Consider the following 25,855-nt stretch of genomic DNA (forward strand, 5'->3'; position numbering starts at 1 on the left):
AGCGCGCAGCTACGCGGCTATTACGTAGCCGGCGCTGCGTTTATCGTTTCGGAGATGCAACGAGGAACGCGTCGCGCCATTGGAAAGAGCAAGCGAGAAAAGCAACCCGACGAGAGCGCGGCGAACGAGCTCGGCGACTCGCTTCTGCTCACTGCGCGCCGAGGCCCCCGAATAGGAGCGCGCAACCGGCCGCGAGCTGGCGTCCCGAACGAGTCGCCGACGGCGGCGCGCCCGATCGATGCGTAGGCCGGCGTGGCGGCGCCGCGGCCTTCGGCGAAAAATACGCACGCCAGCGGTGCCGCGCCGCCGACCACGTTAGCGCGCGCGTAGAGGCGAGCTCGCTCTGACGGCTCTCGCTGTTGTTTCGCGCGCGCTACGTGCACTATTGCGAACGGCTGGCCGTTAGCGCCGCGCGGGATTTCGCGCTGGATTAGCAACGCGTGCGGCGAGCTTGCGGTCGAGTCTGTCAGGTTAGCGCCTCTATTTATTCTCTTTGTCGCGTCTGCTCGCTGAGCCGACGACGGCTGCTACTCAAATAGATTAGGGCTTTACGCTCGGAGAGCGTAACGCGTTGACTGCGTGGGTGCTAGCAAGAAAGTAGCACGACACATAGTTACAGACTGATCGAACTTGCTCATGTGCAGCTAAGACGACCCGGTGGTTTGATAATACCGTCACGGTGTTTGTGTTTTTCAGCTAGAAACATTATTGCTCTGTCTAACTCTGCACCAAGAGTCTGACGATGATTCTGCATCAATTTAGAATGTTTAAAGCACTGCTTTACAAAAATCTACTGGTCCGAAAACGGCACTGGAAACTGGGACTGTTCGTGGAGATCCTCGTCCCGATGCTGACATTTATCGCCGTGTGGGGCGTCAAAAGTGCATCGCTCAATAACAAAGCTATATCGCAAGAAATTTTGACGCCATTAGAACGCGGTGACACCAAGTTCAGAGTCAAAACCGCCGCGGATTATTTCGAGTACAGCGCGGACGATTACTTGCTGATAGCTCCTGATAACAGGTTCACCCAGCGACTGAAAAGTCACTTGCAAATATGTTACCCCGGACTCGTCAGTGAGTAAACGCAACATTACGCACACGCTCGGCTAACCAGAGTATCGTCATTCACCCTTTTCCCTTTTCCTACAATAGTGATGTACCGGACCGAGAGCGATATGATCAGCGATTATTTTGCCAAGAAAAGTACCAAGTTCAGCAGGTTCAAAACGACTTTGGCTTTGATCTTCGACGATGACAATGTCAACGGCTCCACTCAAAACTTCAAGTACAGAATACGAATTTCCGATGACGTTTCGGCGCTCGTTTATTCGGAAACCGAAGCTACGGATGTGTTCGAGACGAGTTTTACAGGGCTTCAATTGTGCGTCGACAGTGCGCTGATAAAAATGAAGAAGAACGATCCTAATTTCAGCTTGGACGTGAGTATCATGAAAATGTTTCGCTGTCTTGCACATGCTTTTATCATTAATCGCCTTGTCTATCCGCTAATGCCAACGATACATTTTAGATTTTTGCCCAGAGGATGCCGATACCGGCTAAAAAGGACACTAACGAATTCGTAAAATATATGAGTATAATAGTATGTGGGCTCGCCGTATCAGCATTCTTGATCCCATTGTGCGTAGAAACATCTCACACGTCTAGCGAAAAATTTCTTGGCGTTAATGTAAGCGAAGCGAAAAAAGTCGGTGGAAAGCCAAAATGAAGTACCCAAAAGTTATACACGGATGAATTGCAGGTTCTAATGTCCATGAATGGCGTACCCAATTACCTGAACTTACTCAGCTGGCTGACCACTGGAATAATTTTTAGTCTTCTCTACATAGTGCCAGTAGTGTTCATTCTCTGCTACGCGGCGACCGAACAGAGTACTCGATTTTTCGAGTACGCAAACTCTTTCATAGTCTTTCTAGTGCTGACACTGAACGTGGCTCACCTGATAGCCTTTGGCATGCATGTGTCAGCATACTTTACAAGATGTAAGCTCGTTAGTTACATCGACTTTACAGCGTTTCACATTTCTATTATCCAGTGCTTTTCCATTTTGTTATTAGCTTTATTTATGGTCACTGGGTTAATCGTCATTTACATCGGTTCAATTGTATTCGTGATAAAAGGAGTCAATGTGGATTCTTACAAAACCTTACCTTACTTAGGTATTATTTTTCCAAACATGCTCTTGTTCCGAGCTTTCGAAGAGATGAATTTCTACGAAGATATAAGTACGTCATTATTTGTAAATTTTACTTTCATTTTCCGATTGAAAACTTTCAAATATTGGTAATGTCGATTCAGACAAAGGTTTTGATCCAAATCACTACTTGGGATGTTGTTTTCAGGTAAAGGAATCCACTTCAACAACTTGTTCCAAGTCACTAATAGGGCCTACGGACTCGGAGGAAGCGTTGGATTTATGCTTATATTTTCAATTGTTGGAATTATCTTACATTTGTTGCTGGCGAATTACATCTACGCAATAAATCCTGGCAAGTACGGCGTGAAGAAAGGTCCATTATACTTTTTGCAGGTAATAATAATTTTAATTTTCAAGGCAATGAAATATTCAAAAAAACGATTGCACTTTTAGATTTTCAAAAGATTGAGAAAAACTAGAGATTACGATAAGGTAGAAAACATGGAATTCAACAACACGCGTGGAAATTCATTCGAGCCGGTAACGGCAAGTGCCTACAGTCCGGGAATTCGAATTCGCAATCTGAAAAAATTATATAAAACTAGTTTGTTTGGCAAAGCGGTACGTGACAACAGTAATGCTCTCAGCTTTTCGCGTTGTCTTACTGATCTTGAAAGTTTTTCAGGGAGTGTATGCTCTCCAAAGTATATCAGTCGATTTTTACAAAGGACAGATTACAGCTCTGCTCGGCCACAACGGAGCAGGAAAAACCACGATGATGTCGATTCTGTCAGGTAAAAATTTCGCATGACGATCATCGTCCGTCAGTATTTGCCTTCAGCGTTTTGGTATTGTAGGTATGATAAGTTCTTCCGAAGGACTAGTTCTCATCGACGGGAAGGACGTTAACGAGCACATTGACGAAATAATGAGCGGAATGGGATTATGTCCCCAAGAAAACATGCTTTTTCCGCAACTGTCTGTAGCTGAGCAAGTCAAGTTCTTTGCCATGGTAAGCCAATTTCGATTTCACCCGCGGGTACTTCGTAGCAATTTATTTCACGCTTGATTTCAGTTGAAAAGCAAAAGTAAGTCGTTGACGGCTATCAACAGCGAAGTAATTCAGCTACTGAACCAACTCCAACTACTTGGCAAAAGAAACGCTTTACCAAACCAATTGTCGGGTGGACAGAAACGGCGTGCTTGTCTTGCGATGGCTCTTATTGGAGACTCGAGCGTCAGTTCACTGGATTACGTATAATATGTTTAAAGAAATCATTATGAATTTTTTCATCGCGCAATAACCCATTTCCAGACACTAATTTTGGACGAGCCAACTTCTGGTCTGGATCCTGAAAGTAAACGTGACATTTGGAATATATTATTGGTAAATACTTTATGAGATATGGAATTCATTCACGATTAAATTCGAAAGTTTTCGTTATTAAAAAAAAAAAGAAGTTTTATGAGTTTTGTTAAAAAATGCTTCTTTTGCGAGAGAATGGTTCTTATTCTAGAAAGAATTCCTGCTGTTAAGAAATTTATATATCTCAAAATTCAAATCACTTTATGATTTAATTTCATAGAAAATGAGGGGGCGTAAAACAATTTTGATCAGCACGCATGACATGGAAGAAGCCGATGTACTTGGAGACAGAATTGCAATAATGCACTCCGGGCAATTGAAATGTTACGGCACACCTTTGTATCTCAAAAAATTATTAGGTAGCAAAAATTCTGATTCTTTGAAAATCACCTGTCTGTTCGAAGTGAAATTTATAATCGATTTTGATTTTGAAGGACGTGGAAATATCGAAGTAACATTATCAACTGAACCTTGGTGCGACCCAGAAAATGTTCGGTCAAAGTTGGAAACACCATGTGAAGTTCTAAGCGATGATCGCGGTAAAATGGTATTGAGTATTCCATACAACAATAATTTGCCAGACACCCTGGATACCATAGAGGAGAAGAAGAAGGAACTAGGAATTACAGGAATGAGTGTATCTATCATCACCCTGGAAAAAGTTTTCCCCAAGTAAGCCCTCGTTCTCCACTTAATCTATACTATCATCCGTAATAAAATCATCCATTTGACCGATGTAGAGTAACGCAAGATAATAATGACCCATCGGAATCTCGACGGCCATTCACGAATACAAGCCAGAAACTGCAAGGTCTACATCAGGTTCTTCACATCTGGAAAGCTCTGTTATGTAAGAAGGCAATTTACACCCTCAAAAACATATCGACAACAGTAATTATGTTGTTTTTGGTAAAGAAACCTTTGTTTTCCTTTGATTACATTCAATGATTCTGTTGTTTTTAATCAATGAAATAAAAATCTCGATCAATTAGTTTTCGGCGACGTTAGCGAGCACGATTTTGATATTAAAGGACAAAAAGTCACGGGAAAAAGAAGTAGCGATAAAGCTCGATATGTATCATGATGCGAACAGCTACTACAAAATACATCAATACGGTAAACCTTATGCTCACGCTTATGCACACCTTATCAGAGATTTGGGCGGCCAGTCGCAAGAAATGTCAAGTAGTTCCGACTTCAATGAGGGTAATGTGCTACTGCAAATATTATCAAATTCACTCACACGTGACTCGAAGTGGTTAATTTGCTTGTTTCACCATAGAACTGCTCGAAATAGCTCACACGGACTACAACAAATACAACTTCCGCGTGCTCATGGCAGCCAGTTTTCAGAGCAACGAGGACCACAGCAGAGTCAATTGCACGGCGCATTACAACTCGGCACTGGCTCGATTCGCCGAGCCGATGTCCATCAATCTCGTGTCCAACGCCGTTCTCCGGAACGTAACGAACAGCAATCACAGCATCGAGATAACCGCTCAGGCCTTGCCGAAAGACAACGATCGCAGCGACACGAACAGCGACTCGATTCTATTGACCGCGACGGCATATGGTTACGTGATAGCCGGGCTTTTCGCCTGCTTGATCTATCCCGCGGTCGCCCTGTTCGTTGTACATCCGATCAGGGAATCGCTGACCAACGTCAAGCATTTACAGAGAATGACTGGCGCCTCGTGCTTCAGCTACTGGGGAACTATGCTCATTTTCGACCTGACTGTTTTTTTCGTTATAACGTTGCTCTTTGTCTTGGGTCTTGTTGCTGGTGACTGCATCGTCGATCTCAGAATGTTCGCTTGGAAGCAAGTTGGTAAGTCTAACTTTTCGGATTTTTCTGATTGTCCGAGGGTTTAATCTTTTCATTTTTCAGTAATACAACTAGGTCTATTCGCGTTGCTCGCTATAAACACTTTGCTCTTAGCCTATGTATTCAGTTTTTGGAAGAAATCCACCAGTACTGTTATAAAATTATTGAGTCTCGTGCCACTTGTTCTTGGTGAGTCTATTCGATGAAGAATATCGTCACGTCAATCGTTAACCATACTATCATGTCGTTTATTGCAGTACTGGTCGACTTGGTCATGAGTCTTTTACATCGCTTTTTTGACAGAATAACCGATAAGCTTAAGGAAGAGTCTGAATTTTTCTTCTACCGACGTATCCAGAAAGCAATATTCTTGTTTATCCCGTACATCAGTTTCTTTGAAGGCCAAGTGGTGTTCTTCAACATCACGTGGATCAACGCAGTTTGTGCCAAAGTTGCTGACTATGTTGATTTCAAGACCGAATGTCTAACCGGTGGCGAGAGTTATCAGCTAAAAATATGTTGCGGTACGTTGCTTGAAGATCGACTCATGTATTCTGACATTCAACACTCTACATATCATTTACATTTGGTTTCCAGATATGGTGTGTAATGAGGACACGTGCGGCGAGGCTGTTCCATACTTTCTTGGCTTCTATGAAGATATCTCTTTGAATATCAGTTTCCTTGCCTTGTGCATCAGTCCTGTCCTGTATCTCGGCATACTCTTGATTTTGGAGTATCGACTCCTTGGCAGACTGTTTGCTAGGATTCGTGGAGGTATTCCAGACAATAGCGACGATGGCTTCGAAGAGCAAGTGAAGAAAATCAAGCACGAGATCGCTTACGAAGTTTGCAAAGCCAAAAGTAAGTCGGCTTCGCTCTCGAAGATTTGAAAGTATAATCGCAATTTTCTTTGTTTGCAGTTGCAGGCATGTCGAATGGGACGGCCACCGAGAAGTTCAAAGTGATTCCCGAAAGACGCAACGATACAAGCTTGCAAAACGAGGACGAGACCAAGGATTACGTGTTCTTCGTTTACGAGTTGCGTAAAATCTACGGCAGTTGCCTAGGCGCATTGGTGGTAGCAGTACAGGACTTAAGTTTCGGCGTCAGCGAAAGTCAGTGCTTCGGATTGCTCGGCGTCAATGGCGCCGGAAAGTCGACGACGTTCAAGATGATGACCGGCGAAGAAGTACCCAATCACGGGCTCGTACATTTGCGCGATCAGAATGCGCAGGGAGACGGAAACGTAAGTGAACATTGGCACGCCTCTGCAGCACGCAGAACCAATCGAGCGCACCTTTGCGTTTCCAGTGTCTCAGGCAAATAGGATACTGTCCGCAAAATCACGCGATCATAAGCTCGTTGAATGCTTACGATCATCTGCGTTTGTTCGGTCGGCTTCGCGGCATACCGGACGACCAACTCGAGCAGGAAGTCCAGGATTGGATCGACCGGCTCTGTACGTATGCAGATACGGAAGAAAATTTCGTCGCGTAGTCATTCACTCGTTTGTTTTGTCGATGTATTTTAGGCCTGAATCCTTGCGCCCTGCAACCGAGCGGCACGTACAGCGGCGGTAACAAGAGGAGATTAAACATCGCGATGGCTCTCATTGGCATTCCGAGCTTGGTTTTGCTGGACGAGCCAACGACGGGTGTCGATCCTGCTGCTAGACGATCGCTGTGGAACACCGTGCAGTCGTGTCAGGCTACGGGACAAGCCGTTATACTAACGTCGCATAGGCAAGCTAACTTTACCGCAAGCCTCGAGAAACAATGTTCATGCTAAATCTGAAATATTTGCAGCATGGAAGAGTGCGAAGCTCTGTGCAACAAATTAGCCATCATGGTGGATGGGAAATTCGTATGTATAGGTCCATCGGAGGAATTGAAGCAGCGCTTCGGCGCTGGTTACGACATTCGATTGAAATTGAGTCCCGTAAAGACAGAAGACGAAGTGAACAGAATAAAACAGATTATGAGTGCAGCGTTACCAGGTGAAATCATTGACGAAACCTCGGTTAGTAGAAAGATTCTTCGACGTCAAGCTGAGAATGACTGAAAAGTTGATTCGTTAATTGTTGTTGGGTTACAGGGTTCACTGTTGTATCACGTGTCATCGACCGATGTGACGTGGAGGCGAATGTATGATGTGATGCAAGATTTAAAAGAAAAGTACACGAGCATCGAAGACTTCTCTGTGCTTTCATCGACTTTGGAGCAATTATTTTTATTATTTGCCAAGGCTGCTAATAGAGCTAGCCGCACGTAATACGCGACACTTTTTGTCCAAAATGTTTAACTAGTTCTAGGTGAATCTTACGGTGCAGATCTTGGATATAAAATTTTTGCCTTTATTTTTTAAAGTTTTTCTTGTTGACGATTTAGCTACACATTCTTCTCTTGAATCATTGCAGGCATTACTCATTTTATTAAATAAAATGAACAGTTTAAACGTCCGAAAGTACAAAATTAATGGTATTTCAATAAAGACTATTTTTATATCGACAGATTATTAAAACAAATAGAAAAAAAAGAAATACTTGAAAGAACTGTTTAACTACTGCCTTAATAATCAAACTTAATGTGTGCCTACGCCAGCTTTTGTTAATCAAACTGTGTGATGCAATGAGATATGTTGTATTGTCTGTGCGATGGCCTATAAAATCCCATTTTGATGTGTTCAATTCGAGTTTACTGATAAATGGTATGGTTAATTTGAGTATCATTGATTATTTCATTCAAGAATTTCACTATGATCGCAATAATTGCTGGTGAAATAAATGAGTCGAAAAACAAGCGTACCAGATATATTGAATAATATTTTGATACTTACAATCTATTATCCAATTGCAAATATGTTCGAGAAACAGTAAATATTTTCGCTTTCGTTGCCAACCGAAACTAGAATTGCTTTCGTCGTCCGCAAACACAGAACTTTCATTTCATTCAGCAACGAAAAAAGAAAAAAAAAACAAGAAAATGGCATCGCTCGTGCGCATTAGAAATCTGGACCATACGTACGCGCGAAATCCTCGCATCGGTCGCTCGAGAATCAATGCAGTCTCGCGAGGGAAGCGCGTAGACACGAGCCCTGACCTTCGATCTGCGCGGGGAAAACAGCCGCGCGCAGTCGTCGCCGTACTGGCGCCCGCAGTGATCGACGCTAAGTGATCAGCACGCGTGGGTCGCTGCGACAGCGAGTTTGCTCGGAACTTTGTCGGGCGTGGACACTATTCGTCCCATTTCCTTCGTCGGGAAATGCGTTCACCGGATCAGATTGTCGATCGTTAACTCAGCCACTACCTAGTGCGAGATCCGCGAGGAAAGGTAAAATGTTCCGGTACAAGTGTCGCATTTTCGGGCTGTTGCTCTACAAGAACTTTCTGGTTCGCAAAAGATACTGGAAGTCAGCATTATTTTTGGAGATCCTCGCGACTTTGTTCTTATTTCTCGGCGTCTGGGCCATGAGAAACATGGTCCCTTTGCGTGCCTATGACAGAACAACGGGCAACAGCACGGTGTATCCAATCAAATCAGCAGACGATTACGTAGACGAGTTAGAGATACTGCTGGTTGTTCCTGACAATCAGTTTACGAAGAATTTGGCAAGGCGAGTTCAAAAGTGCCTTCGCAAGCACGTTCGTAAGTATACATGTAATGATACCAAGAAGAACGGTCTTTCGTAACAAATGGAACAATTCGCCGTAGCGACCATTGGTTTCGACAGCGAAGCGAACATGATGGAAGCGCAAAAGACAAATCGAACGCTTCACAACGCGCTGGGATTGATTTTCGACGATAAAAGCGTGAGTTATTTGACAACAAACTTGCGCTACAAGATCGAACTGCCATGGTCGTTGCCGAGAGCGCTGTACTCGGATTCGATGACTGTCGCGAGAGACAGGTTCGAGAACGGGTTCACTGGTCTGTTACTGTGTGTCGATCAGTCGTTGATACAAATCAAGAAAAACGACATGGTCAATGTGAAGATACGCACACAGAGAATGCCAGAGCCAGCCGAGGGACAGACTAATATTTTGGACATTGGCATCAGGCGAGCTTTTGCTGGTTTCGCTGTGGCAGCTTTCTTCATTCCGCTGTGCATCGAGACTGCCCACGCGTCGAAGGAGAAGTTCCTCGGTATAAACGTAAGTTTCTAGCCTACTGTAAGACCTTCGTGCAAGATAGACGCAAGCAACGAGCTTTCGATATTCGCAGGTGCTGATGGCGATGAACGGTGTACCGAATCACTTGAACTTGCTCAGTTGGCTTGTCAGCGCTTTGATTTTCAGCATGCTTTACATCACGCCGATAACCCTGCTGTTGACCTTGTACACCACGGAAGACGTGCCAATGTCGTTTATTCACTACGGCAATCCTTTCATACTTTGGCTTCTACTTGTCCTGAATGTTGCTCATCTCGTCACGTTCGGCATGCATGTTTCCGCGTATTTCACCAGATGTAAGTAATGAAATTTTAGTTTTATCACGCCCAATTACGATGCTTTCTACGTGTATTTGTTAGCCTTGTTTATGACCACTGGGCTGCTTATCTTGTACGTGGGTGCGATTGTCCTTCAGGAGAACGCTTTTAAGGACTCTGGTTTGAGCGTCGTGCCTTTCTTGGGTGTTTTCATTCCTGACTTATTATTATTTAGAGGATTAGAGGAGATAAACTACTACGAGGATATACGTGAGAGATATCTATGTTCACTTTGCGAATAAATACTTTGAAAAAATCCATTTCTCTCTAGGAAAAGGAGTAGGTTTTGGAAATTTGTTCTCCACTGCAAATCGAAATTATGAACTACAAGGAAGTGTGGGAATGGTTTTGATACTGTCTGGCGTTGGCATAATTTTACACTTCATATTGGCAAATTATGTTTATGCTATGAATCCTGGAAAGTATGGAGTTCAGAAAGGCCCCTTTTATTTCTTAAAAGTAAGTTTGCTCCTCATATCACTCTGACCTCGGGTGCATGACGTTTAAAAGTCGATTTTCTTTCAAAGCATGTAAAAGGAAAAAAAAAATTGAACGACCAAGGCAAAGTGGAAAGCTTTGAATTTACTGACGTTGCTGGTCAACCTTTTGAGCAGGCAACCGAGGGTGCTCATGCTCCTGGAATTCAAATACGCAATTTAAAAAAACTATATAGAACGAGTTTATTCAGCCAGACGGTATGATTTAGATTCCGTTCTCGTTGGCTAAAATTGCGCTATTTTAAATTGGTAAATTGGATATTTTGCAGAGGGTCTACGCGCTGAGGGGCGTATCCGTCGATTTCTGGAAGGGGCAGATAACAGCTTTGCTCGGCCACAATGGGGCAGGCAAAACCACGATGATGTCCATCCTATCAGGTACAACCTGTTGCCGTTCATTGAGACGATTTCAATCCCGATTCCACATCGTTGCAGGAATGATTGGACCAACGGAAGGACTTGTGTTGGTGAACGGGAGAAACGTCAAAGACGAGATCAACGAAATAATGAACGACACGGGATTATGTCCTCAAGAAAACATGCTCTTCCCACAACTCTCCGTGTTCGAGCAAATGAGACTTTTCGCCATGGTACTTTGCATTTCAAGCTTGTTTGCCGCTCAAGAATATCAGTCGAAATATTGTTTGTTCCAGCTGAAAAGTAAGAATAAAACGATGCCGGTCACCGACACCGAAGTGGCACAATTATTGAGCCAGTTGAAACTACTGGACAAGCAGAATGCCATGCCTCACGAATTGTCCGGCGGGCAAAAGCGACGCGTTTGTCTTGGAATGGCCATGGTTGGAGATTCAAGCGTAAGTTCCATCGTTCGTAAGAGATGACAATGTCGACGTGCGGAATGTTAACGAAGTTTTGTCATGTGCGTGTAGACATTGATTTTGGACGAGCCCACGTCTGGCTTGGATCCAGAAAGTAAACGTGACATTTGGAACGTCTTGTTGGTAACTAACACTGCGGTTATGTATTTAAGGATGATTTTAGAGTCATTTTACCAATATTCAATATTCTCCGCTGCAGAGAATGAAAGGTCGAAAAACTATTCTGATAAGTACTCACGATATGGAGGAAGCTGATGTACTCGGAGATAGAATAGCTATCATGCATATGGGTCAATTAAAGAGTTACGGAACACCGATGTTTTTAAAAAAATTCATGGGTAAAGCTAGAGCTCTCGCGAGTAATTTATCATTTTTAGTGTGCATTAACAATTTTTATATACTCGAAGGAGGAGGAAACATCGAAGTGACTTTATCGACTGAACCTCGTTGCAACACAACTAAAGTTTGCACTTTCTTAGACGAGGGAAGTCAAGTTATCGCTGACGAGCTTGGAAAAATCGTACTAAACGTGCCAAATAACAACAGACTGCCCGATTCATTAGATAAATTGAAAGAGAATAAGGAAGAACTTGGTATCACGGGTATGAGCATTTCGGTGATTACTTTAGAAAAAGTTTTTCTCAAGTATGTAATTACTTAAAATTGATTCTAACGTTGCCGAAAAACACTGAGTCTATCATTTAATTTAGGGTGATCGAAGACAATACTGATGCGTCCAAGACGCATCAATCATTCTCGCTCACGACTGAAAAATTGAACAGTGATAAACAGTTTTGGCAAACTTGGCGAGGCCTGATATCCAAAAAAGCCACATACTCGTTGAAAAATATATCGACGATCATTAGCGTCCTTGTTTTGGTAATTATTCAAGTTATTTCAGGAGATATTTATGAACTTTCAACTCGATGTGGAAAAAAATTGATTTTCAATTAAAAAAAAGAAATATTAATTTTCATAAAAGTAATTAACCCCAAAACTGATACAATTAAAAAAAAGAAGACAAAATTAGATATGGCTAATTCATTTAATTAAAAAAAAAAACAATGAGGAGGCGAAAATGAGAAAACACTATTTACTTCTCCCTTTTTTACAATTTTTACATAAATATTTCAAATTAGAAAAATATTAAATTGCTTTCCGTTTCATAGCTGGTGTTGGCAGAACTTTTAACGATTTTCACCTTGATGGATCACACCTCGTCGGCGACCGAGAAAATACAATTGAGACGAGACATGTATCACAACGTCGAAAATTTTTACAAGATTCACTTGAACAGCAAAGCTTACGGCGAGAGTTACAAGAACCTCGTGAAAGAATCAAACGCAGCGTTAATTGAGTACCAAAGTCGCGACAACCTGACCGAAGGTAAGCATTTCAATGATTATATTCAGTACACCAAATCCCATGTGAATCTGCTTTTCAGTGTTGCTGAATATCGGTGCACACGATTTATTTGACTACTACTATCGTCACGTCGTTGGGGCTGAATTCGCAAGCAAAAACAATCTAGTCAACGCCGTCGCGCTGTACAATTCAAAATTCGCTCAGTTCGCGCAGCCACTCTCTATAAATCTGGTATCGAATGCCATCTTGAAAACGATGATGAACGACAATTACAGTATCGAGATATCGGTACAAGAAACCCCGGAAATGGATGAGTTCGCCGTGACACCAAACGAAGTAAAGGCAATGAGCGCCTACATGGTATCGATAATGTTCGTCTGCTTCCTCTATCCTGCTGTAGCTTTTTTCGTCGTCCATCCTATCAGAGAGACTCTGACGGACATTAAGCATCTTCAGAGGATGGCTGGTGTTTCGTGTTTCAGCTACTGGGGAACTATGTTTCTTTTCGATTTTTTGCTTTTGTTCTACGTAATTGTGTGTATGATTGTTGGTTTAGTCATTGCGGATTGGGCGTTAGATATGAAAATGTTTGGACCCACGGAAGCCTGTGAGTTTAAATTGCTGTTTTTCAATTGTGACTTAATGACGTATTAATTTAATTTGGTTTCAGTGATACTGCTAGGTTTGTTGACGTTGTTTGCTGTGAACGTACTGCCATTAATTTACATTTTCAGTTTTTGGGGGCAATCTACAACAACAGCTATGAAGTTACTGACTCTTGTACCTTTAGGTTTGGGTAAGTCTCCGTAATAGAACGAAACTTGAACTCAATTACTGTAGCTACGGTTTTATTTGAAGTGTTGATAGAAATAGTAATGTCCGTCGTAGAAGAATATTTCGAAGAGTATCGTCATACTAGTACAGTTCGGACACTTCAAAAAGGTATATTTCTTCTAACTCCATACATCAGTTTCCTTCACGGGCAGATTTCTTTCTACAATAGTTTGAGAATCAATCAGGAGTGCAAAAGACTTTATCAACACAATAAGTATCAGCTCTGTTTGAGTGCCCCTTGCTGTGGTAAAGATCCATCCATTCAATTTTCTTTTCGCGTCGATTACACATGGTCGTAAATTTCAATGGACTTTCTAGATTTGAGATGTAACAACAACACCTGCGAGAATGCAATTTTATACTTCAGAGAATTTAGCGAAGAAATTTCATTATCAACGAGTTATCTTTTCTTATGCTTAACACCTATCCTGTACTTCGCTATACTTGGTGCTTTGGAATACAAGCTGATAGAAAAGTTGATTGCTAGAATGCATTCAGGTATACCTGACAATATAGATTCTACTTTTGAGGAACAAGTGAAAAACGTTAAACGTGAGATAGCTTACGAAGTATCAAAATTGGGAAGTGAGTTATTGAGCATCGATTTTTCAAATTTTCACAAACATATATTTATTATCAACTGTGGTATCGTAGTTGAAGGCGTGGACACTGGAAAATATCAATCCACTGCTGGTAATGGAACCGAAGAAGCCGAAGAGAATGGCAATAATTGCAGTAATCACGTTTTTCTCGTTTACGAGCTGAGAAAACTCTACGGGAAATTCGTTGCCGTTCAGGATATAAGTTTCGGCGTCAATGAAAGCGAATGCTTCGGATTGCTCGGCGTCAATGGCGCTGGCAAGTCAACGACATTCAAAATGATGACTGGCGAGATTATACCAAATCACGGTATTATGCATTTGCGCGATAAGAGCGCTAGAAATAATCGGAACGAGAACGTGAGTAAATGCTTGTATCGATGATTTTGGTTTGGGAGACTTCAGTTTTCTTTGTTTTTTTTTTTTAGTACCTAAAAAATTTGGGTTATTGTCCCCAAAACGACGCGATCATAAGGTCGTTAAACTCGTACGATCATCTGCGTCTGTTTGCGCGCATTCGAGGTATTCCGGAGAATAAGGTCGAAGAGGAAGTTCAAAATTGGATCGACAGGCTCAGTGCGTACAGATTTTGAAGCGATGTGCAAAGGATACTTGAAATGTTCTACTGTCGATGTATTTCAGATCTAAATGTTTGTGCTCTCCAACCGAGTGGCACGTACAGTGGCGGTAACAAGAGGAGATTAAACATCGCGATGGCTCTCATCGGTATTCCAAGCTTGGTTTTATTGGACGAGCCTACAACTGGTGTCGATCCTGCTGCTAGACGATCTCTGTGGAATACTATTCAGACGTGTCAGGCTACGGGACAAGCCGTAATATTAACTTCTCATAGGTAAGCGAACTGCTCTATAAATCTCTGGTGGAAAGGTGTGAATAACTTTCGGAATATTTTCAGCATGGAAGAATGCGAAGCTTTATGCAACAGGTTAGCCATCATGGTAGATGGTAAGTTCGTGTGTATTGGCTCGTCCACAGAATTGAAGCAGCGTTTTAGTGCTGGGTACGATGTGCAAATACAAATGGATCCTGAGAAATCGAGGAATGAAATCGACGGCATCAAACAGGATCTGATAGGAGCCCTGCCATGTGAAGTTGTTGACGAGAACTCCGTATGATCTAAAATTGCATTCGACTTTTTTCCGACAGGAACTGTGTTTACTGATAATAACGATTTTCCAAATAGGGATACATGAAATGCCACGTGCTGTCGGCGAACATAACGTGGAGGCAGATGCACAACGTAATGATCGGCTTGAAGAACAATTACACCTGCATATTGGATTATTCTGTCCTTTCGTCTACTTTAGAGCAGCTATTCTTGATATTTGCTAAGGCTGCTAACAAAACCAATCGTAAAACTAATTAGGATATGCATTTTTGTTCTTGACAAAAAACAGTTTTGTTTATCTATTTATTTAAGGATACTAATGAATTTATCTGTGTAACGCATGCGCTTACCTATGGCGGTTTCTCGTTTATTGTTAATCTCTATGCTGTAATACAATTCATCTGTGATTTGTATTAATAGTATTTTGTGGGTTACGTAAAGCTATATGATGAACGAAATGTGAGTGGGTCCAAACTATAGATGATATTTAATAAAGTGATCTGATGACATTAAGCGATGAACTTGATAAATATTTCTTTCATTTCATTCAAATTATAGCGTCAAGTACTTCACTGTTTCGTTCAATAAACTGTGCCATTCATTTGCTAACAAAACGTGTATTAAAGGCAGCAAACTATTGATGAGTTAAATGAATAAAAGAATGTTGCGACGTATATTGTTGAATAATTCAAAGATATTTTGAAAACCAATAAATTATATAACTGGCTGCACGATACAAATATTATAACATTTCGATGAAATTTCACGTAAATGTAAGCCCGATGATCCAAAGTAAATTAATTGAACATATATAATTGGTTAAAATATGAAAGTTCAATTTTCCCACACATTAAAATTTACTTTTTGAAAGAAAAGGATTATTTAAACCGTTATACACATTTTTATTAAATAAATTCATTAATCAAGAATATTAATGGAGCCGGAAGGATATAGTTTCAAATTGGATATTTATTATAAATTACATGTTTGCCTTCTCATCGATTTTATGCAATGTAAGACAATTATATATCATTGCTTCCTAGCAGCATTAACTAATATTTCGATATACACTACTTTAGTCAATTTTTAGGCCTTTTATATGACTTGGAAATAATTGGAAGCGATAGATCAAACTAAAAGGAAATACAATTGCATCGACGATTACCTGGTTGTTGTTCGAGTGATCGTCTATAGATGCGTCGCACTCGTGTTTGAAGTGAAGTAATACTCCCTTGAACGATAACCAGATAATCATCGATGCAGTCGTATTTGCTTCTAATGTTATTGTTGAGTACATTATAAAAGCTACTGTATCGTTTGTCATCTTGCATAATGATCATATTGACGCATTTGCAATTGTTCCTTTGATCGTAGGCATAATTGCAAATTGACGGGAAAGATCGTTCTGGATTGAATACGTAATATCGCCGGAAGGCAATCGGGAAGTTCCACGCGTGCGTTGTTCCAGTTGGCTCGCGCACTGGCTCTGTCGTTCGGTCAGCGGAGCCGTAGTTTGTCCGCATTATCTCGTGGATTATTCGCTCGCGGTGCGAACGACGCTTGCAATCGATTTTCTCATCGAAAGGGCAGCGCAAGTGTCACTCCCGAGACAGGCGTCGCGGCGCGCAGGCATTTTTTGGACTTCCACAGGCCGAAAAGACAACGAAAAATCCATATGCCCGTTAGCGCGTACGAATGCGCGCACGCAGAGGAGAAATGAGGTCACGCGCGTACCCCTTCGAAACGAGAGTCCTGAAATCAATGACGTCACCCTGGCGCCGCTCCGTCGCAACTGTCCGACGGGGTGAAATCCCTTCTCTCGTTACTTAGGGTGGTCGAGTCTTCCCGCGCACGTGATGCGAGCAAGTCGTCTATGCTTTCCTCCGCTTCCAGGGCCTTTGTTTCCTCGCCACACTGGCGTCTCTCCGCGGTAAACAGCGCTAACGTTTAATTTCCCTGTTCGCTCGTCGTTATCGATTCAGTTCTTCAACTAGACGCAACACAAGTTTGACTTTTAGTTGTTTAGTTATACGGAGTAGCAAGATGACGGAGCTCAGCATTTTTCGTTCCTTATTCGCGTACAAGAACTTTTTGACTCGCAGAAGACACTGGATATTGACCGTTGTGTTGCAAATAGTCATACCCTTGCTCTTGCTTCTCGGCGTGTGGCATTTCGGCGATCTGGTGCCGGATATTCGTTCGAAAAGCGAGATCGATCATCGGGCAATGAGCAGACAGTGCAAAGTAAATTTGTTCATCGTGCCGAATAATAGATTTACCGAGGAACTCGCTGATCGAATGGACTATTGTCTTCAAATGAACATAAGTACAAATATTGCGATATTTTATGTATTAACGTTGAACAATGTTTGATAAAAAGCACTTTGTTTTCAATCAGACAATCTACGGATTGACGCTCCTGATTCCGACGGACGCCCCTGTCATCGCGTCAACTTAGGTATGTCAATCGCAAATTAAAAGATACCGACTTGAATATTTCATTTTTTCAATTCTATGCGACAGAGAAAAATCGATTCGACACCGAAAAAGATATACTCAGAGTGTACGAGTCATTTTACCCCAGCCAGAGGAACAAATGGTTGGGTTACGCATTCACAGCGGCAGTTATTTTTAGAAACGACACGGCCAATTATTATATCAGAAATTTCAAATACACGCTTAAAATACCTACCTCGCTATCAAAAGAGCTGTACGCTAAACAATCGACAAGTCCCGTAGAATTGACTTATGAGAAAGGATTTGCCACTTTTCAAAAATGTGTCGACGAAGAGATTATAAATATGAAAAACAATAATCGAGATTCCAAACTCCAAGTAAAGAAATCGTTTTTTCAAGTTCAACACCTGTGTTAACGAGATGACTAATTTTCAGATCGACTTCCAAGAAATGCCAGGTCTACATTACGTGAAACCAGACATCGCTGACGAGAAACGAAGACAAATGTTCTGCGTCGCCCTAATGCTATCGTTTTTAATTACTTTATGCGTGGAAGTTTATTTGGTATCTAATGAAAAGTTCTCCGGAATTAATGTGGGTATATTCCCAAACTAAAGATTGTAATTACTACAGGATTAAAAAAAACTTTTCATCATTTCAGATGTTGATGTCAATCCATAATATTTCGTATTGTTTCAATTTGTTCAGTTGGTTGACGATCCAATTATATTGGAGTTTGTTTTTAACATTACCGATAGTATTACTTTCCAAATATTATTACACTGAGTATTTACTTCCAATCTTGCAATATGGAAATCCATTTATATTTTGGATAATGTTAACGCTTAATGTCGCTCATCTGGTCACATTTGGCATGCATATTTCGGCATATTTCAATAGACGTACTGAAATTTCCATTTTTATTCATAATTATTAAAAAAAAATGTAACTATAGTTGAACATTTATTTTTACAGCTTCTTTTGCGATTCTCGGAGCATTCATCGTATACATAAATTCAACGGTGTTATTGAAGTGTGGGATAGAGGAGAATACATTTGGTCTTGTATCTTTTCTGGGGATTATTCTTCCAAATGTAATATTATTCAGAACGTGTGAAGAGTTTAATTATTATGAAAAACTTGAAAGATCAGGTACAGATATTCTCGGATACAGATAAATTCAATTTAATTTTTCTAAATAAACTTTCCATTTTTATTAGTCAAGGGAATCAGTTGGACTAATATGTTTGAAGTTGGAATTCGCAACTATGGATTGCAAGGCAGTATTGGCATGATGCTTGTTTTTTCCATCATTGGTATAATTTTTCATTTTGCAATGGCCAATTACGTGTATACAATGAATCCTGGAAAGTATGAAATCAAGAAAAGTCCATTCAGCTTCATTAAGGTTTGTTTCATAATTCGTTTTCTTCGAAAAAAAAAAATAGTTTATCTTCGTGAATTTTTTTTCAGTATTTTAAAAATTCGACCAAATCTAATGATTACAACAAGGTTGAAAATATCGAATGCTATAGCAGCAATAATAAATTGTTCGAAAGTGTTCAGAAAGATAGTATCCCGGAAATTCAAGTTCGAAAACTGACCAAAACATACAGAATTAATTTACTAAAGGGGCTGGTAATATTTTTTGCATTGATTTTCTCACATTTACGTTGTATAAGATTCTTAAAGTTGTGAAAATTATTGTCATTTTTAGAAAAAATGCGCATTGAAAAATGTGTCCGTTGACTTCTTTGAAAAGCAAACAACTGTCCTACTTGGTTACAGTGGATCAGGAAAATCTTCCCTACTATCCATCTTAACCGGTAAGTCATATATTGGATTTTACAATGTCAATTAAATTCAACTTGCATATAAATCACATATACATGTATAGGATCTATTACCCTATCGGAAGGTTTAGTGTTGGTGAATGGAAACAACGTAATGAGTCATTCAGACGAATTAACAAGAAATTTAGGATTTTGTCCACAAGAAAATATTCTTTTTCCAGATTTATGTGTTGCTCAACAATTATGCTTTTTCAATATGGTGTGTAAAAGATAGTTCAATACTATTGTTTTTAAAGGTATATTGAAACATTAATTGAACTTTCTCTTTTTCAAGTTGAAAAACCGAAGTAAACCAAAAACTCTTATTGACGTTGAAGTGAGGTCAGTACTTGAAAAGCTTAATTTGTCTAAGAAAAAGAACACTTTTCCAAATCAATTAACTATATCGGAAAAGCGAAGAGTTTGTCTTGGAATAGCTTTGATTGGAAATCCAAAAGTAAACATTCAAAAATTATTGTACAATAAATATAGTTTACTATGTGTACATTACTTTGTTTATCTTTTGATGTTCATTTCAAGATTCTGATTTTGGACGAACCAACTTTGGGATTGGATGCAGAAGAGAAACATCGCATTTGGAAGTTATTATTGGTAACTAAAATCAATAAACATGAATTTTCATATCAGAATTCATCTACTAACTCCTTGCTTTTGTAGAGGATGAACGGTCAAAACACTATTTTGATAGGTACCCGTGACACTGAAGAAGCGGATGTTCTAGGTGACGCAGTAGCGATGTTACACGAAGGAGAATTGAAATGTTACGGAAGTCCAAACTATCTCAAAAAATTACTTGGTAACTGTACGACTGTGAAGAATAATAATTTTCATTCTGCTCTGAACTAATTCTTATTCTTATGCTAAGGATATGAGAACTTACAAGTCACGTTAGACACAGAGACACAAAGTGAACTGGAGAAAATTTGCGATTATTTCGACACTGAGAGCGAAGTGATTGGTATAAATCATGAAAAAATAATATTGAGTGTGCCCGATAACGAAGAATTACCAGATTCTTTAGACAAAATAGAAAACCATAAAGAAGAACTCGGCGTCACAGGAATCAACGTTTCCAGCTTTACCTTGGAAAAAGTTTATCTTGAGTACGTTCAGCGTTCGATCTTATTGCTACCTAAGAGTTGAATCGAAGTTTTACTTTTGCAGAGCGACGTATGACAATAGCGCACCATTAGCTTCTCGAGAACCATCTTGTAGTACAGTTGATAAATTAGACAATGAAAAGCAGTCAAGAAACGTTGTAAAATCCCTCGTGTGTAAAAAAGCTACTTACACAGTGAATAACATCTCAACTATTGCTATAATTCTAACGATGGTATGCGTTTGAGATCCACCATTTAAAAATATTACAAACAATATATTTATCATCATTATTCCTTAGTTTTTTGTATCCCTTTTGTGTGCGTCACTGGTACTAATAAGCGAATCCGAGAAACGAAAAATCGAAATACCAATAGAAATAGACATGTATAACAGTATCACAGCATCGTACTTCTACGATATTAGAGCCGGTCTAAATCCAACAGACCCGGCTATAGTTTTGGGAAATAATTACATGTCGGTTATAGAGGAACGTCGTGGAAGGATTATCTTCAATCCTTACATAGTAAACTTACAAGTTGGTAAGAAATTTTTTTCATTATAGTCCATTACGATAACCTTTAAGTACTTATTTATTGGTCGACTAATAAACTATTTTTCGATATCCTGTAAAATGAAGACAAATTCAACTATGCGTACCGGAATCTCGTGGGGGCAGAGTTCAAAACCGACGAGTACGGCCAGAACGACATAACAGCCACTGCATTGTATAATCCAATAAGAGCGAAATATGCGTTACCGATTGCCATCAACTTGGTATCGAATGCTGTGCTGAGAACCATACTTAGATCCAGAGATTGCAGCATCGAAGTCTCTTACGAAGAATTAGCTCAATTCAGAGACGACGTCGTGGTTACCAATTTGACCACAAACTCAAGGTTTGACGGCTTCGTCGTGGCTGTGATGCTCGTCTTTTTTGTCTTCCCCGCTGTGGCGTTTTTAGTCGTTCACCCGCTCAGAGAATCATTGTCCAATGTGAAGCATCTGCAGAGGATCGCTGGTGTTTCGGCAGGCGCCTACTGGGGAGTCATGATTATTTTTGATTGTGTCGTTTTACTTGTCACAAGCGCGTTGTTCGTCATTGCATTCGTCATTGCAGATCTCATTTTCGGTCTTGATCTTTTTGGGTGGCAAGAGACTCGTAAGGGCATCGAAAATTTCTTGGTTCGTCGGTTCGTTTGCGAATATTTCATAATATCTTTTTCCAGTGATACTGCTACTCCTGTTCATTCTGTTTGCAAACAATGCGTTACCGCTCATCTACACGTTTAGTTTTCGAAAGAAATCTCCAAGCGCTACGATAGTTTTATTGAGTCTTTTACCAATATGCTTAGGTAAATAGGAAAAGCTAATCGTATAAGATATTGTAAAAAACTCATTTTTTTAAAATCATTTGTTTAGTGCTAGTGGAACTGACCATCTGTATTGGAAAGCTGTATTTATGCGAAGACAATCATTTTTTCAATACATTCCGCCAAATTCAGAAAGGATTCTTCCTGATCATTCCTTACGTTAGTTTCTTCCACGGTCTACATTCGTTTTTCAATGATGTCCAAATAAACTCGGATTGTAGAAAACTAACGAATCTGGCCAGTGAGAGAGTGTGCGAACTCACTCCGTGTTGCCGTAAGAGACGTATTAATTTTAGTTTTTTCACCAAAACTCATAAACTTCTTTTCCAGGCATGAGATGTATTGATGGATCGTGCTCGAATGCCGTTTCCTACTTCAAAAATTTCGAAAACGACGTAGCACTAGAAATGAGCGTTCTCGCTTTGTCCCTGACGCCTCTACTTTATTTCACGATCCTCTTTATTCTAGAATGCAAACTTGTTCCAAAGCTACTCAGTAAAATGAAGGCGGGTATGCCTGACGACAGCGATGTAGCTTTTGAAGAGCAGGTGAAGAAAGTCAAGCGCGAAATAGCCTTCGAAACTTCAAAAATCCGAGGTAAGTGAATATAATATAAGTGACAGAAGGTAGCAGATCAACAGTTTAAAAATACCATCGTTTGACTCTACAGAAAAAATATCCAGCAAAGAACGTACCAACGGAGACTTAAACACCGTTGAAAACGGAACCGAAACTGTTTTTCTCGACGGCCGCGAAAAGAAGGATTACGACTTTGTAGCTTACGAATTAAGAAAGTTGTACGGCAATTTGGTAGCGATCGAAGATGTGAGCTTTGGTGTACAGCGCAACGAATGCTTCGGGTTGACTGGGCCGAGTGGCGCTGGAAAAACAACAATTTTGAAACTCATAACTGGAAAGGAAATCCCGGATCATGGAGTGATAAATTTGCGCGGTGAACGTGTACGTGCATATCAACGTTCGAAACTGAATCGAGATTGTATGTTTCGTTTACTATTGCAGCAACACGAAGGGATGGGATATTGTCCGCAAAATGAAGCTCTGATAAAGACTTTGAATGCCTATGATCATCTGTATCTATTTGCCAGACTGCGAGGTGTTGCCGATAGAAAGATCGATCGTGAAGTGGCGAAATGGATCGACAGACTTAGTAAGACCTTAGGCAATTCGTTTGACTGATTTTTCTTTTTCTAACTAACTTTTTCTAACTTTGACGTTCATAGATCTGAACGATTGTGCCTCTCAACCTACTGAGACGTACGGTAGCGGTAGCAAAAGACGATTAAACATCGCATTGGCACTTATTGGACATCCAAAGTTAGTTTTGTTGGACGAACCCACGAAGAATCTCGATCCCGCGACAAGGCAATCTTTATGGAAAATTATTCAATCGTGTCAGATAGGGCAAGCTACTATATTGGCATCTGACAGGTATGACAAAAACCACGAATGCTAAATTTTACGGTAATCTTTTGTGAAACATCGTAAAATATTTTAGCATAGAAGAATGCCTTACCTTATGCAAAAGCCATGCTTTTGTGGCAGACGGGCGATTTACTGATATTGGCCTAACTGAAGAACTTAAACAACGTCTTAGAACTGGTTTTGAAATTCGATTCAATTTGAAATACGAAACGACTAATGATGAAATTAATTGCTTGAAGAAAGAAATGAGTAAAGTTTTCTCTTCTGGAATTTTAAATGAAATACCGGTAACTAAAATAAATCAAACATCTTTTTATAATAAGAAGCATTTGATAACAGATACGTTTATGATTTTAACAGAGGTTCTTGAAATTGCATATATCACCAACTGAAACAACATGGCGAAAGATGTATGATTTGCTAGTGGAGATAAAAGATAAATTTTCTTGTATTGACGAGTTTTATGTATTAACATCGGTACCAGAACAGCTTTTGCCATTGGGTGTTCAAACAATGCACGGAGAAGCCAATAAAAATTCATCGGATGCAAAGGCTACTATGATCGAATGATAAATTAAAAATAAATATGTAATATTTACAAGGGAACGTTCCTAATCCTCCGCTTCCGATTTTACTGCACTTTGGATATGTTATAGCTTATTGAAAAATAAAAAAATACGTGTTTTTTATCGACGGAAAAAGCTTTCTAAGGGGTGAAAGCTACCCTCGAAAATCACCCCTCAGAGCAGTTTTCTATCTATATTTTTGATTTCAATTAATATTTTTCAATGAAATTATATGGAAAAAATGCTTAGGAAAAAGTAATTGACTTTTATTTTGTTTCATTGAAAAATATTAATTGAAATCAAAAATATAGATAGAAAACTGCTCTGAGGGGTGATTTTCGAGGGTAGCTTTCATCCCTTAGAAAGCTTTTTCCGTCGATAAAGAAAAACACGTATCTTTTATTTTTCAAAAAGCTATAACACATCCCAATTGCAGCAAAATCGAAGGCGGAGGGTTGGGAATGTTCCCTTGTTACATCGTTCTTTCGTAATTAAGTATTGCCATCAACACACATACTTTCTACACATTTTGTAATTTTTTTTAACGCCTAGAAGTAATTAAATAACTGTGAGCTTACGTATGCAGATAATTTTTAAATATACAATAAATTGATAAATTTAACTGAGGTTAAATTTTTAATTAAGCGAAAATTCTTTTGTAAAATTTGTAACAAAATGATATTAAATGATTTTTACTAACATATTTTATTCGCACTTTCTTGACTCCAGAAGCACATATCTCGATAGAAAAAAATATAAAGTCGAGAAACATATGCCAGGAAAATATCAAGAAGAGCAGTTTTAACTATATTTATATTTACATTACGGACCTTGCAAACATATTATATAACAATAACGATATGTCATAACAAAGATTTAAACATTTCATTATTAACGGCGTCGCCAAATCGAAATTATGTGAAACATAACGATAATTAGTGTCAATTAATGACATATTGGATTTACATTCTCTGTCCATTTCGGAATTTTCGTAGATAAGACTGGTTTGATTTGCCTGCTTAGAACCCTGTAATAGAATATCAATGTTGAGCGAGCCACTTTCCGCAAATCCTACGCTGGATGTCGTTCAGTTTATTGACATGAGATCCTTTGGAGTAGAAGAAAAGACTAAACCTCGACGAAATATGCCCGATCTATGAACATTATGTGCTATTACTATTTTATTAAAAAAGAAAATTATTAATAGCAATGTCAAAGTATGTAACTTAATTAAATATATGTCATTTAATTCACTGAAATAGGCAAAAATAGATGTTAAACCACGCACTGTATGTAAAAAAAATTAAGTTAACCACGCGCTAAGATATTAAGATTAATATTTAAGATCAATATTTTCTTTGTAATCAATGAAACCTTTCAGGAGACGTTTTGTCGCGAAAATCTGTCATATCAAAAAACTCTTTTCTCAGTGAGATCCTGGAAAAAGAGAGAGAGAGAGAGAGTATTTTTGCGCACGCGATAAAACTTAACTGAGCTTCTCAGATGTCGTAGCTTTCGGACGTAAGACTGTCGTGCTGTTGTTTTTTGTGAAATCTTAGATATAAACGTATATTCCTTATTACAAGTGTACGTAGTAATAAAGATTAAAGATGCAAGACAGTTTTGTAATGTTCTTGTACTTTTATTATACAAAAACTTTCTTGGTTGAAAAGTACATAGGATACTGATAATATTATTCGTTGGTATATCTGGCATATTGGTAGCTTAGTGCTAATAATCATTCAGAAAAATGAAATTCATAGTCAGGAGCTTACAAGGCTGTGTAGAGCGAAATTATTTCTTACATATTCTTAGCAATATATATTGACTATAAAACTTACTGAAAGAATGGATGACGTCTTCTAAAAAAATTTGTAATATTATTAAATTTTTATAATAATATAAACTTTAATTGGAGAATATACAATTTTCATAGAAAATCCCACCCACATTGATTCTGAAAAGC

At 39.6% G+C, this 25,855-nt stretch overlaps 4 protein-coding genes and 1 long non-coding RNA gene across 5 annotated transcripts; all 5 read left to right on the forward strand.

Moving 5' to 3' along the window:
- Window positions 1-302: 302 nt before the first annotated feature.
- On the forward strand, window positions 303-15,891 carry LOC131673315 (ATP-binding cassette sub-family A member 17-like). Its single transcript, XM_058951218.1, has 35 exons — window positions 303-1,076; window positions 1,155-1,441; window positions 1,531-1,689; window positions 1,762-2,002; window positions 2,078-2,245; window positions 2,363-2,550; window positions 2,611-2,778; window positions 2,843-2,951; window positions 3,015-3,169; window positions 3,233-3,394; window positions 3,473-3,544; window positions 3,744-3,882; window positions 3,958-4,195; window positions 4,264-4,432; window positions 4,516-4,729; window positions 4,806-5,351; window positions 5,412-5,537; window positions 5,606-5,872; window positions 5,946-6,212; window positions 6,272-6,597; window positions 6,663-6,810; window positions 6,883-7,051; window positions 11,374-11,510; window positions 11,580-11,817; window positions 11,883-12,051; window positions 12,342-12,558; window positions 12,617-13,144; window positions 13,208-13,333; window positions 13,396-13,617; window positions 13,690-13,956; window positions 14,026-14,330; window positions 14,399-14,546; window positions 14,613-14,823; window positions 14,887-15,100; window positions 15,175-15,891. Exons 1-35 carry the CDS (start codon window positions 743-745, stop codon window positions 15,355-15,357), a joined length of 7,617 nt encoding a protein of 2,538 aa, XP_058807201.1. The 5' UTR covers window positions 303-742; the 3' UTR covers window positions 15,358-15,891.
- Window positions 8,508-10,179, forward strand: LOC131673316 (uncharacterized). Its single transcript, XM_058951219.1, has 4 exons — window positions 8,508-8,995; window positions 9,062-9,501; window positions 9,572-9,815; window positions 9,879-10,179. Exons 1-4 carry the CDS (start codon window positions 8,686-8,688, stop codon window positions 10,076-10,078), a joined length of 1,194 nt encoding a protein of 397 aa, XP_058807202.1. The 5' UTR covers window positions 8,508-8,685; the 3' UTR covers window positions 10,079-10,179.
- A 1,251-nt stretch (window positions 15,892-17,142) lies between the features above and the next one.
- Window positions 17,143-18,171, forward strand: LOC131673330 (uncharacterized). Its single transcript, XM_058951233.1, has 4 exons — window positions 17,143-17,425; window positions 17,498-17,557; window positions 17,623-17,933; window positions 17,992-18,171. The coding sequence occupies exons 1-4, from the start codon at window positions 17,143-17,145 to the stop codon at window positions 18,169-18,171; spliced, it is 834 nt and encodes a 277-aa protein (XP_058807216.1).
- A 420-nt stretch (window positions 18,172-18,591) lies between these two features.
- On the forward strand, window positions 18,592-19,156 carry LOC131673333 (uncharacterized). The gene is made up of 3 exons (XR_009302701.1): window positions 18,592-18,708; window positions 18,777-18,964; window positions 19,030-19,156. It is a non-coding gene; the product is annotated as an uncharacterized LOC131673333 (long non-coding RNA).
- Window positions 19,157-19,285: 129 nt separating this feature from the next.
- On the forward strand, window positions 19,286-24,015 carry LOC131673331 (retinal-specific phospholipid-transporting ATPase ABCA4-like). The gene is made up of 17 exons (XM_058951234.1): window positions 19,286-19,382; window positions 19,454-19,608; window positions 19,684-19,845; window positions 19,929-20,000; window positions 20,067-20,205; window positions 20,275-20,512; window positions 20,574-20,742; window positions 20,809-21,049; window positions 21,148-21,669; window positions 21,737-21,862; window positions 21,930-22,154; window positions 22,211-22,477; window positions 22,551-22,840; window positions 22,901-23,048; window positions 23,122-23,329; window positions 23,397-23,610; window positions 23,684-24,015. Exons 2-17 carry the CDS (start codon window positions 19,504-19,506, stop codon window positions 23,891-23,893), a joined length of 3,336 nt encoding a protein of 1,111 aa, XP_058807217.1. The 5' UTR covers window positions 19,286-19,382; window positions 19,454-19,503; the 3' UTR covers window positions 23,894-24,015.
- The last annotated feature ends 1,840 nt before the right edge of the window (window positions 24,016-25,855 follow it).

Source organism: Phymastichus coffea, unplaced genomic scaffold (genome assembly GCF_024137745.1).
Source record: "Phymastichus coffea isolate CEN01 unplaced genomic scaffold, Cenicafe_Pcof_1.1 PCOF00172, whole genome shotgun sequence".
Classification (NCBI taxonomy): domain Eukaryota; kingdom Metazoa; phylum Arthropoda; class Insecta; order Hymenoptera; family Eulophidae; genus Phymastichus; species Phymastichus coffea.

What these genes read in the sequence shown, in the direction of transcription:
- LOC131673315 (XM_058951218.1), top strand. Translation starts at nt 743, where the DNA reads ATGATTCTGCATCAATTTAGAATGTTTAAAGCACTGCTTTACAAAAAT. An exon ending in CAGTAATTATGTTGTTTTTG is followed by an intron (nt 4,433 to 4,515) that starts GTAAAGAAACCT and finishes TCGATCAATTAG; the next exon opens with TTTTCGGCGACGTTAGCGAG. An exon ending in TCTCGTGCCACTTGTTCTTG is followed by an intron (nt 5,538 to 5,605) that starts GTGAGTCTATTC and finishes CGTTTATTGCAG; the next exon opens with TACTGGTCGACTTGGTCATG.
- LOC131673316 (XM_058951219.1), top strand. Translation starts at nt 8,686, where the DNA reads ATGTTCCGGTACAAGTGTCGCATTTTCGGGCTGTTGCTCTACAAGAAC. An exon ending in AGAAGTTCCTCGGTATAAAC is followed by an intron (nt 9,502 to 9,571) that starts GTAAGTTTCTAG and finishes CGATATTCGCAG; the next exon opens with GTGCTGATGGCGATGAACGG. An exon ending in TTCCGCGTATTTCACCAGAT is followed by an intron (nt 9,816 to 9,878) that starts GTAAGTAATGAA and finishes TGTATTTGTTAG; the next exon opens with CCTTGTTTATGACCACTGGG.
- LOC131673330 (XM_058951233.1), top strand. Translation starts at nt 17,143, where the DNA reads ATGACGGAGCTCAGCATTTTTCGTTCCTTATTCGCGTACAAGAACTTT. An exon ending in TTGTCTTCAAATGAACATAA is followed by an intron (nt 17,426 to 17,497) that starts GTACAAATATTG and finishes GTTTTCAATCAG; the next exon opens with ACAATCTACGGATTGACGCT. An exon ending in ATCGAGATTCCAAACTCCAA is followed by an intron (nt 17,934 to 17,991) that starts GTAAAGAAATCG and finishes ACTAATTTTCAG; the next exon opens with ATCGACTTCCAAGAAATGCC.
- LOC131673331 (XM_058951234.1), top strand. Translation starts at nt 19,504, where the DNA reads ATGAGTCATTCAGACGAATTAACAAGAAATTTAGGATTTTGTCCACAA. An exon ending in AATTATGCTTTTTCAATATG is followed by an intron (nt 19,609 to 19,683) that starts GTGTGTAAAAGA and finishes CTCTTTTTCAAG; the next exon opens with TTGAAAAACCGAAGTAAACC. An exon ending in CATAGTAAACTTACAAGTTG is followed by an intron (nt 21,050 to 21,147) that starts GTAAGAAATTTT and finishes TGTAAAATGAAG; the next exon opens with ACAAATTCAACTATGCGTAC.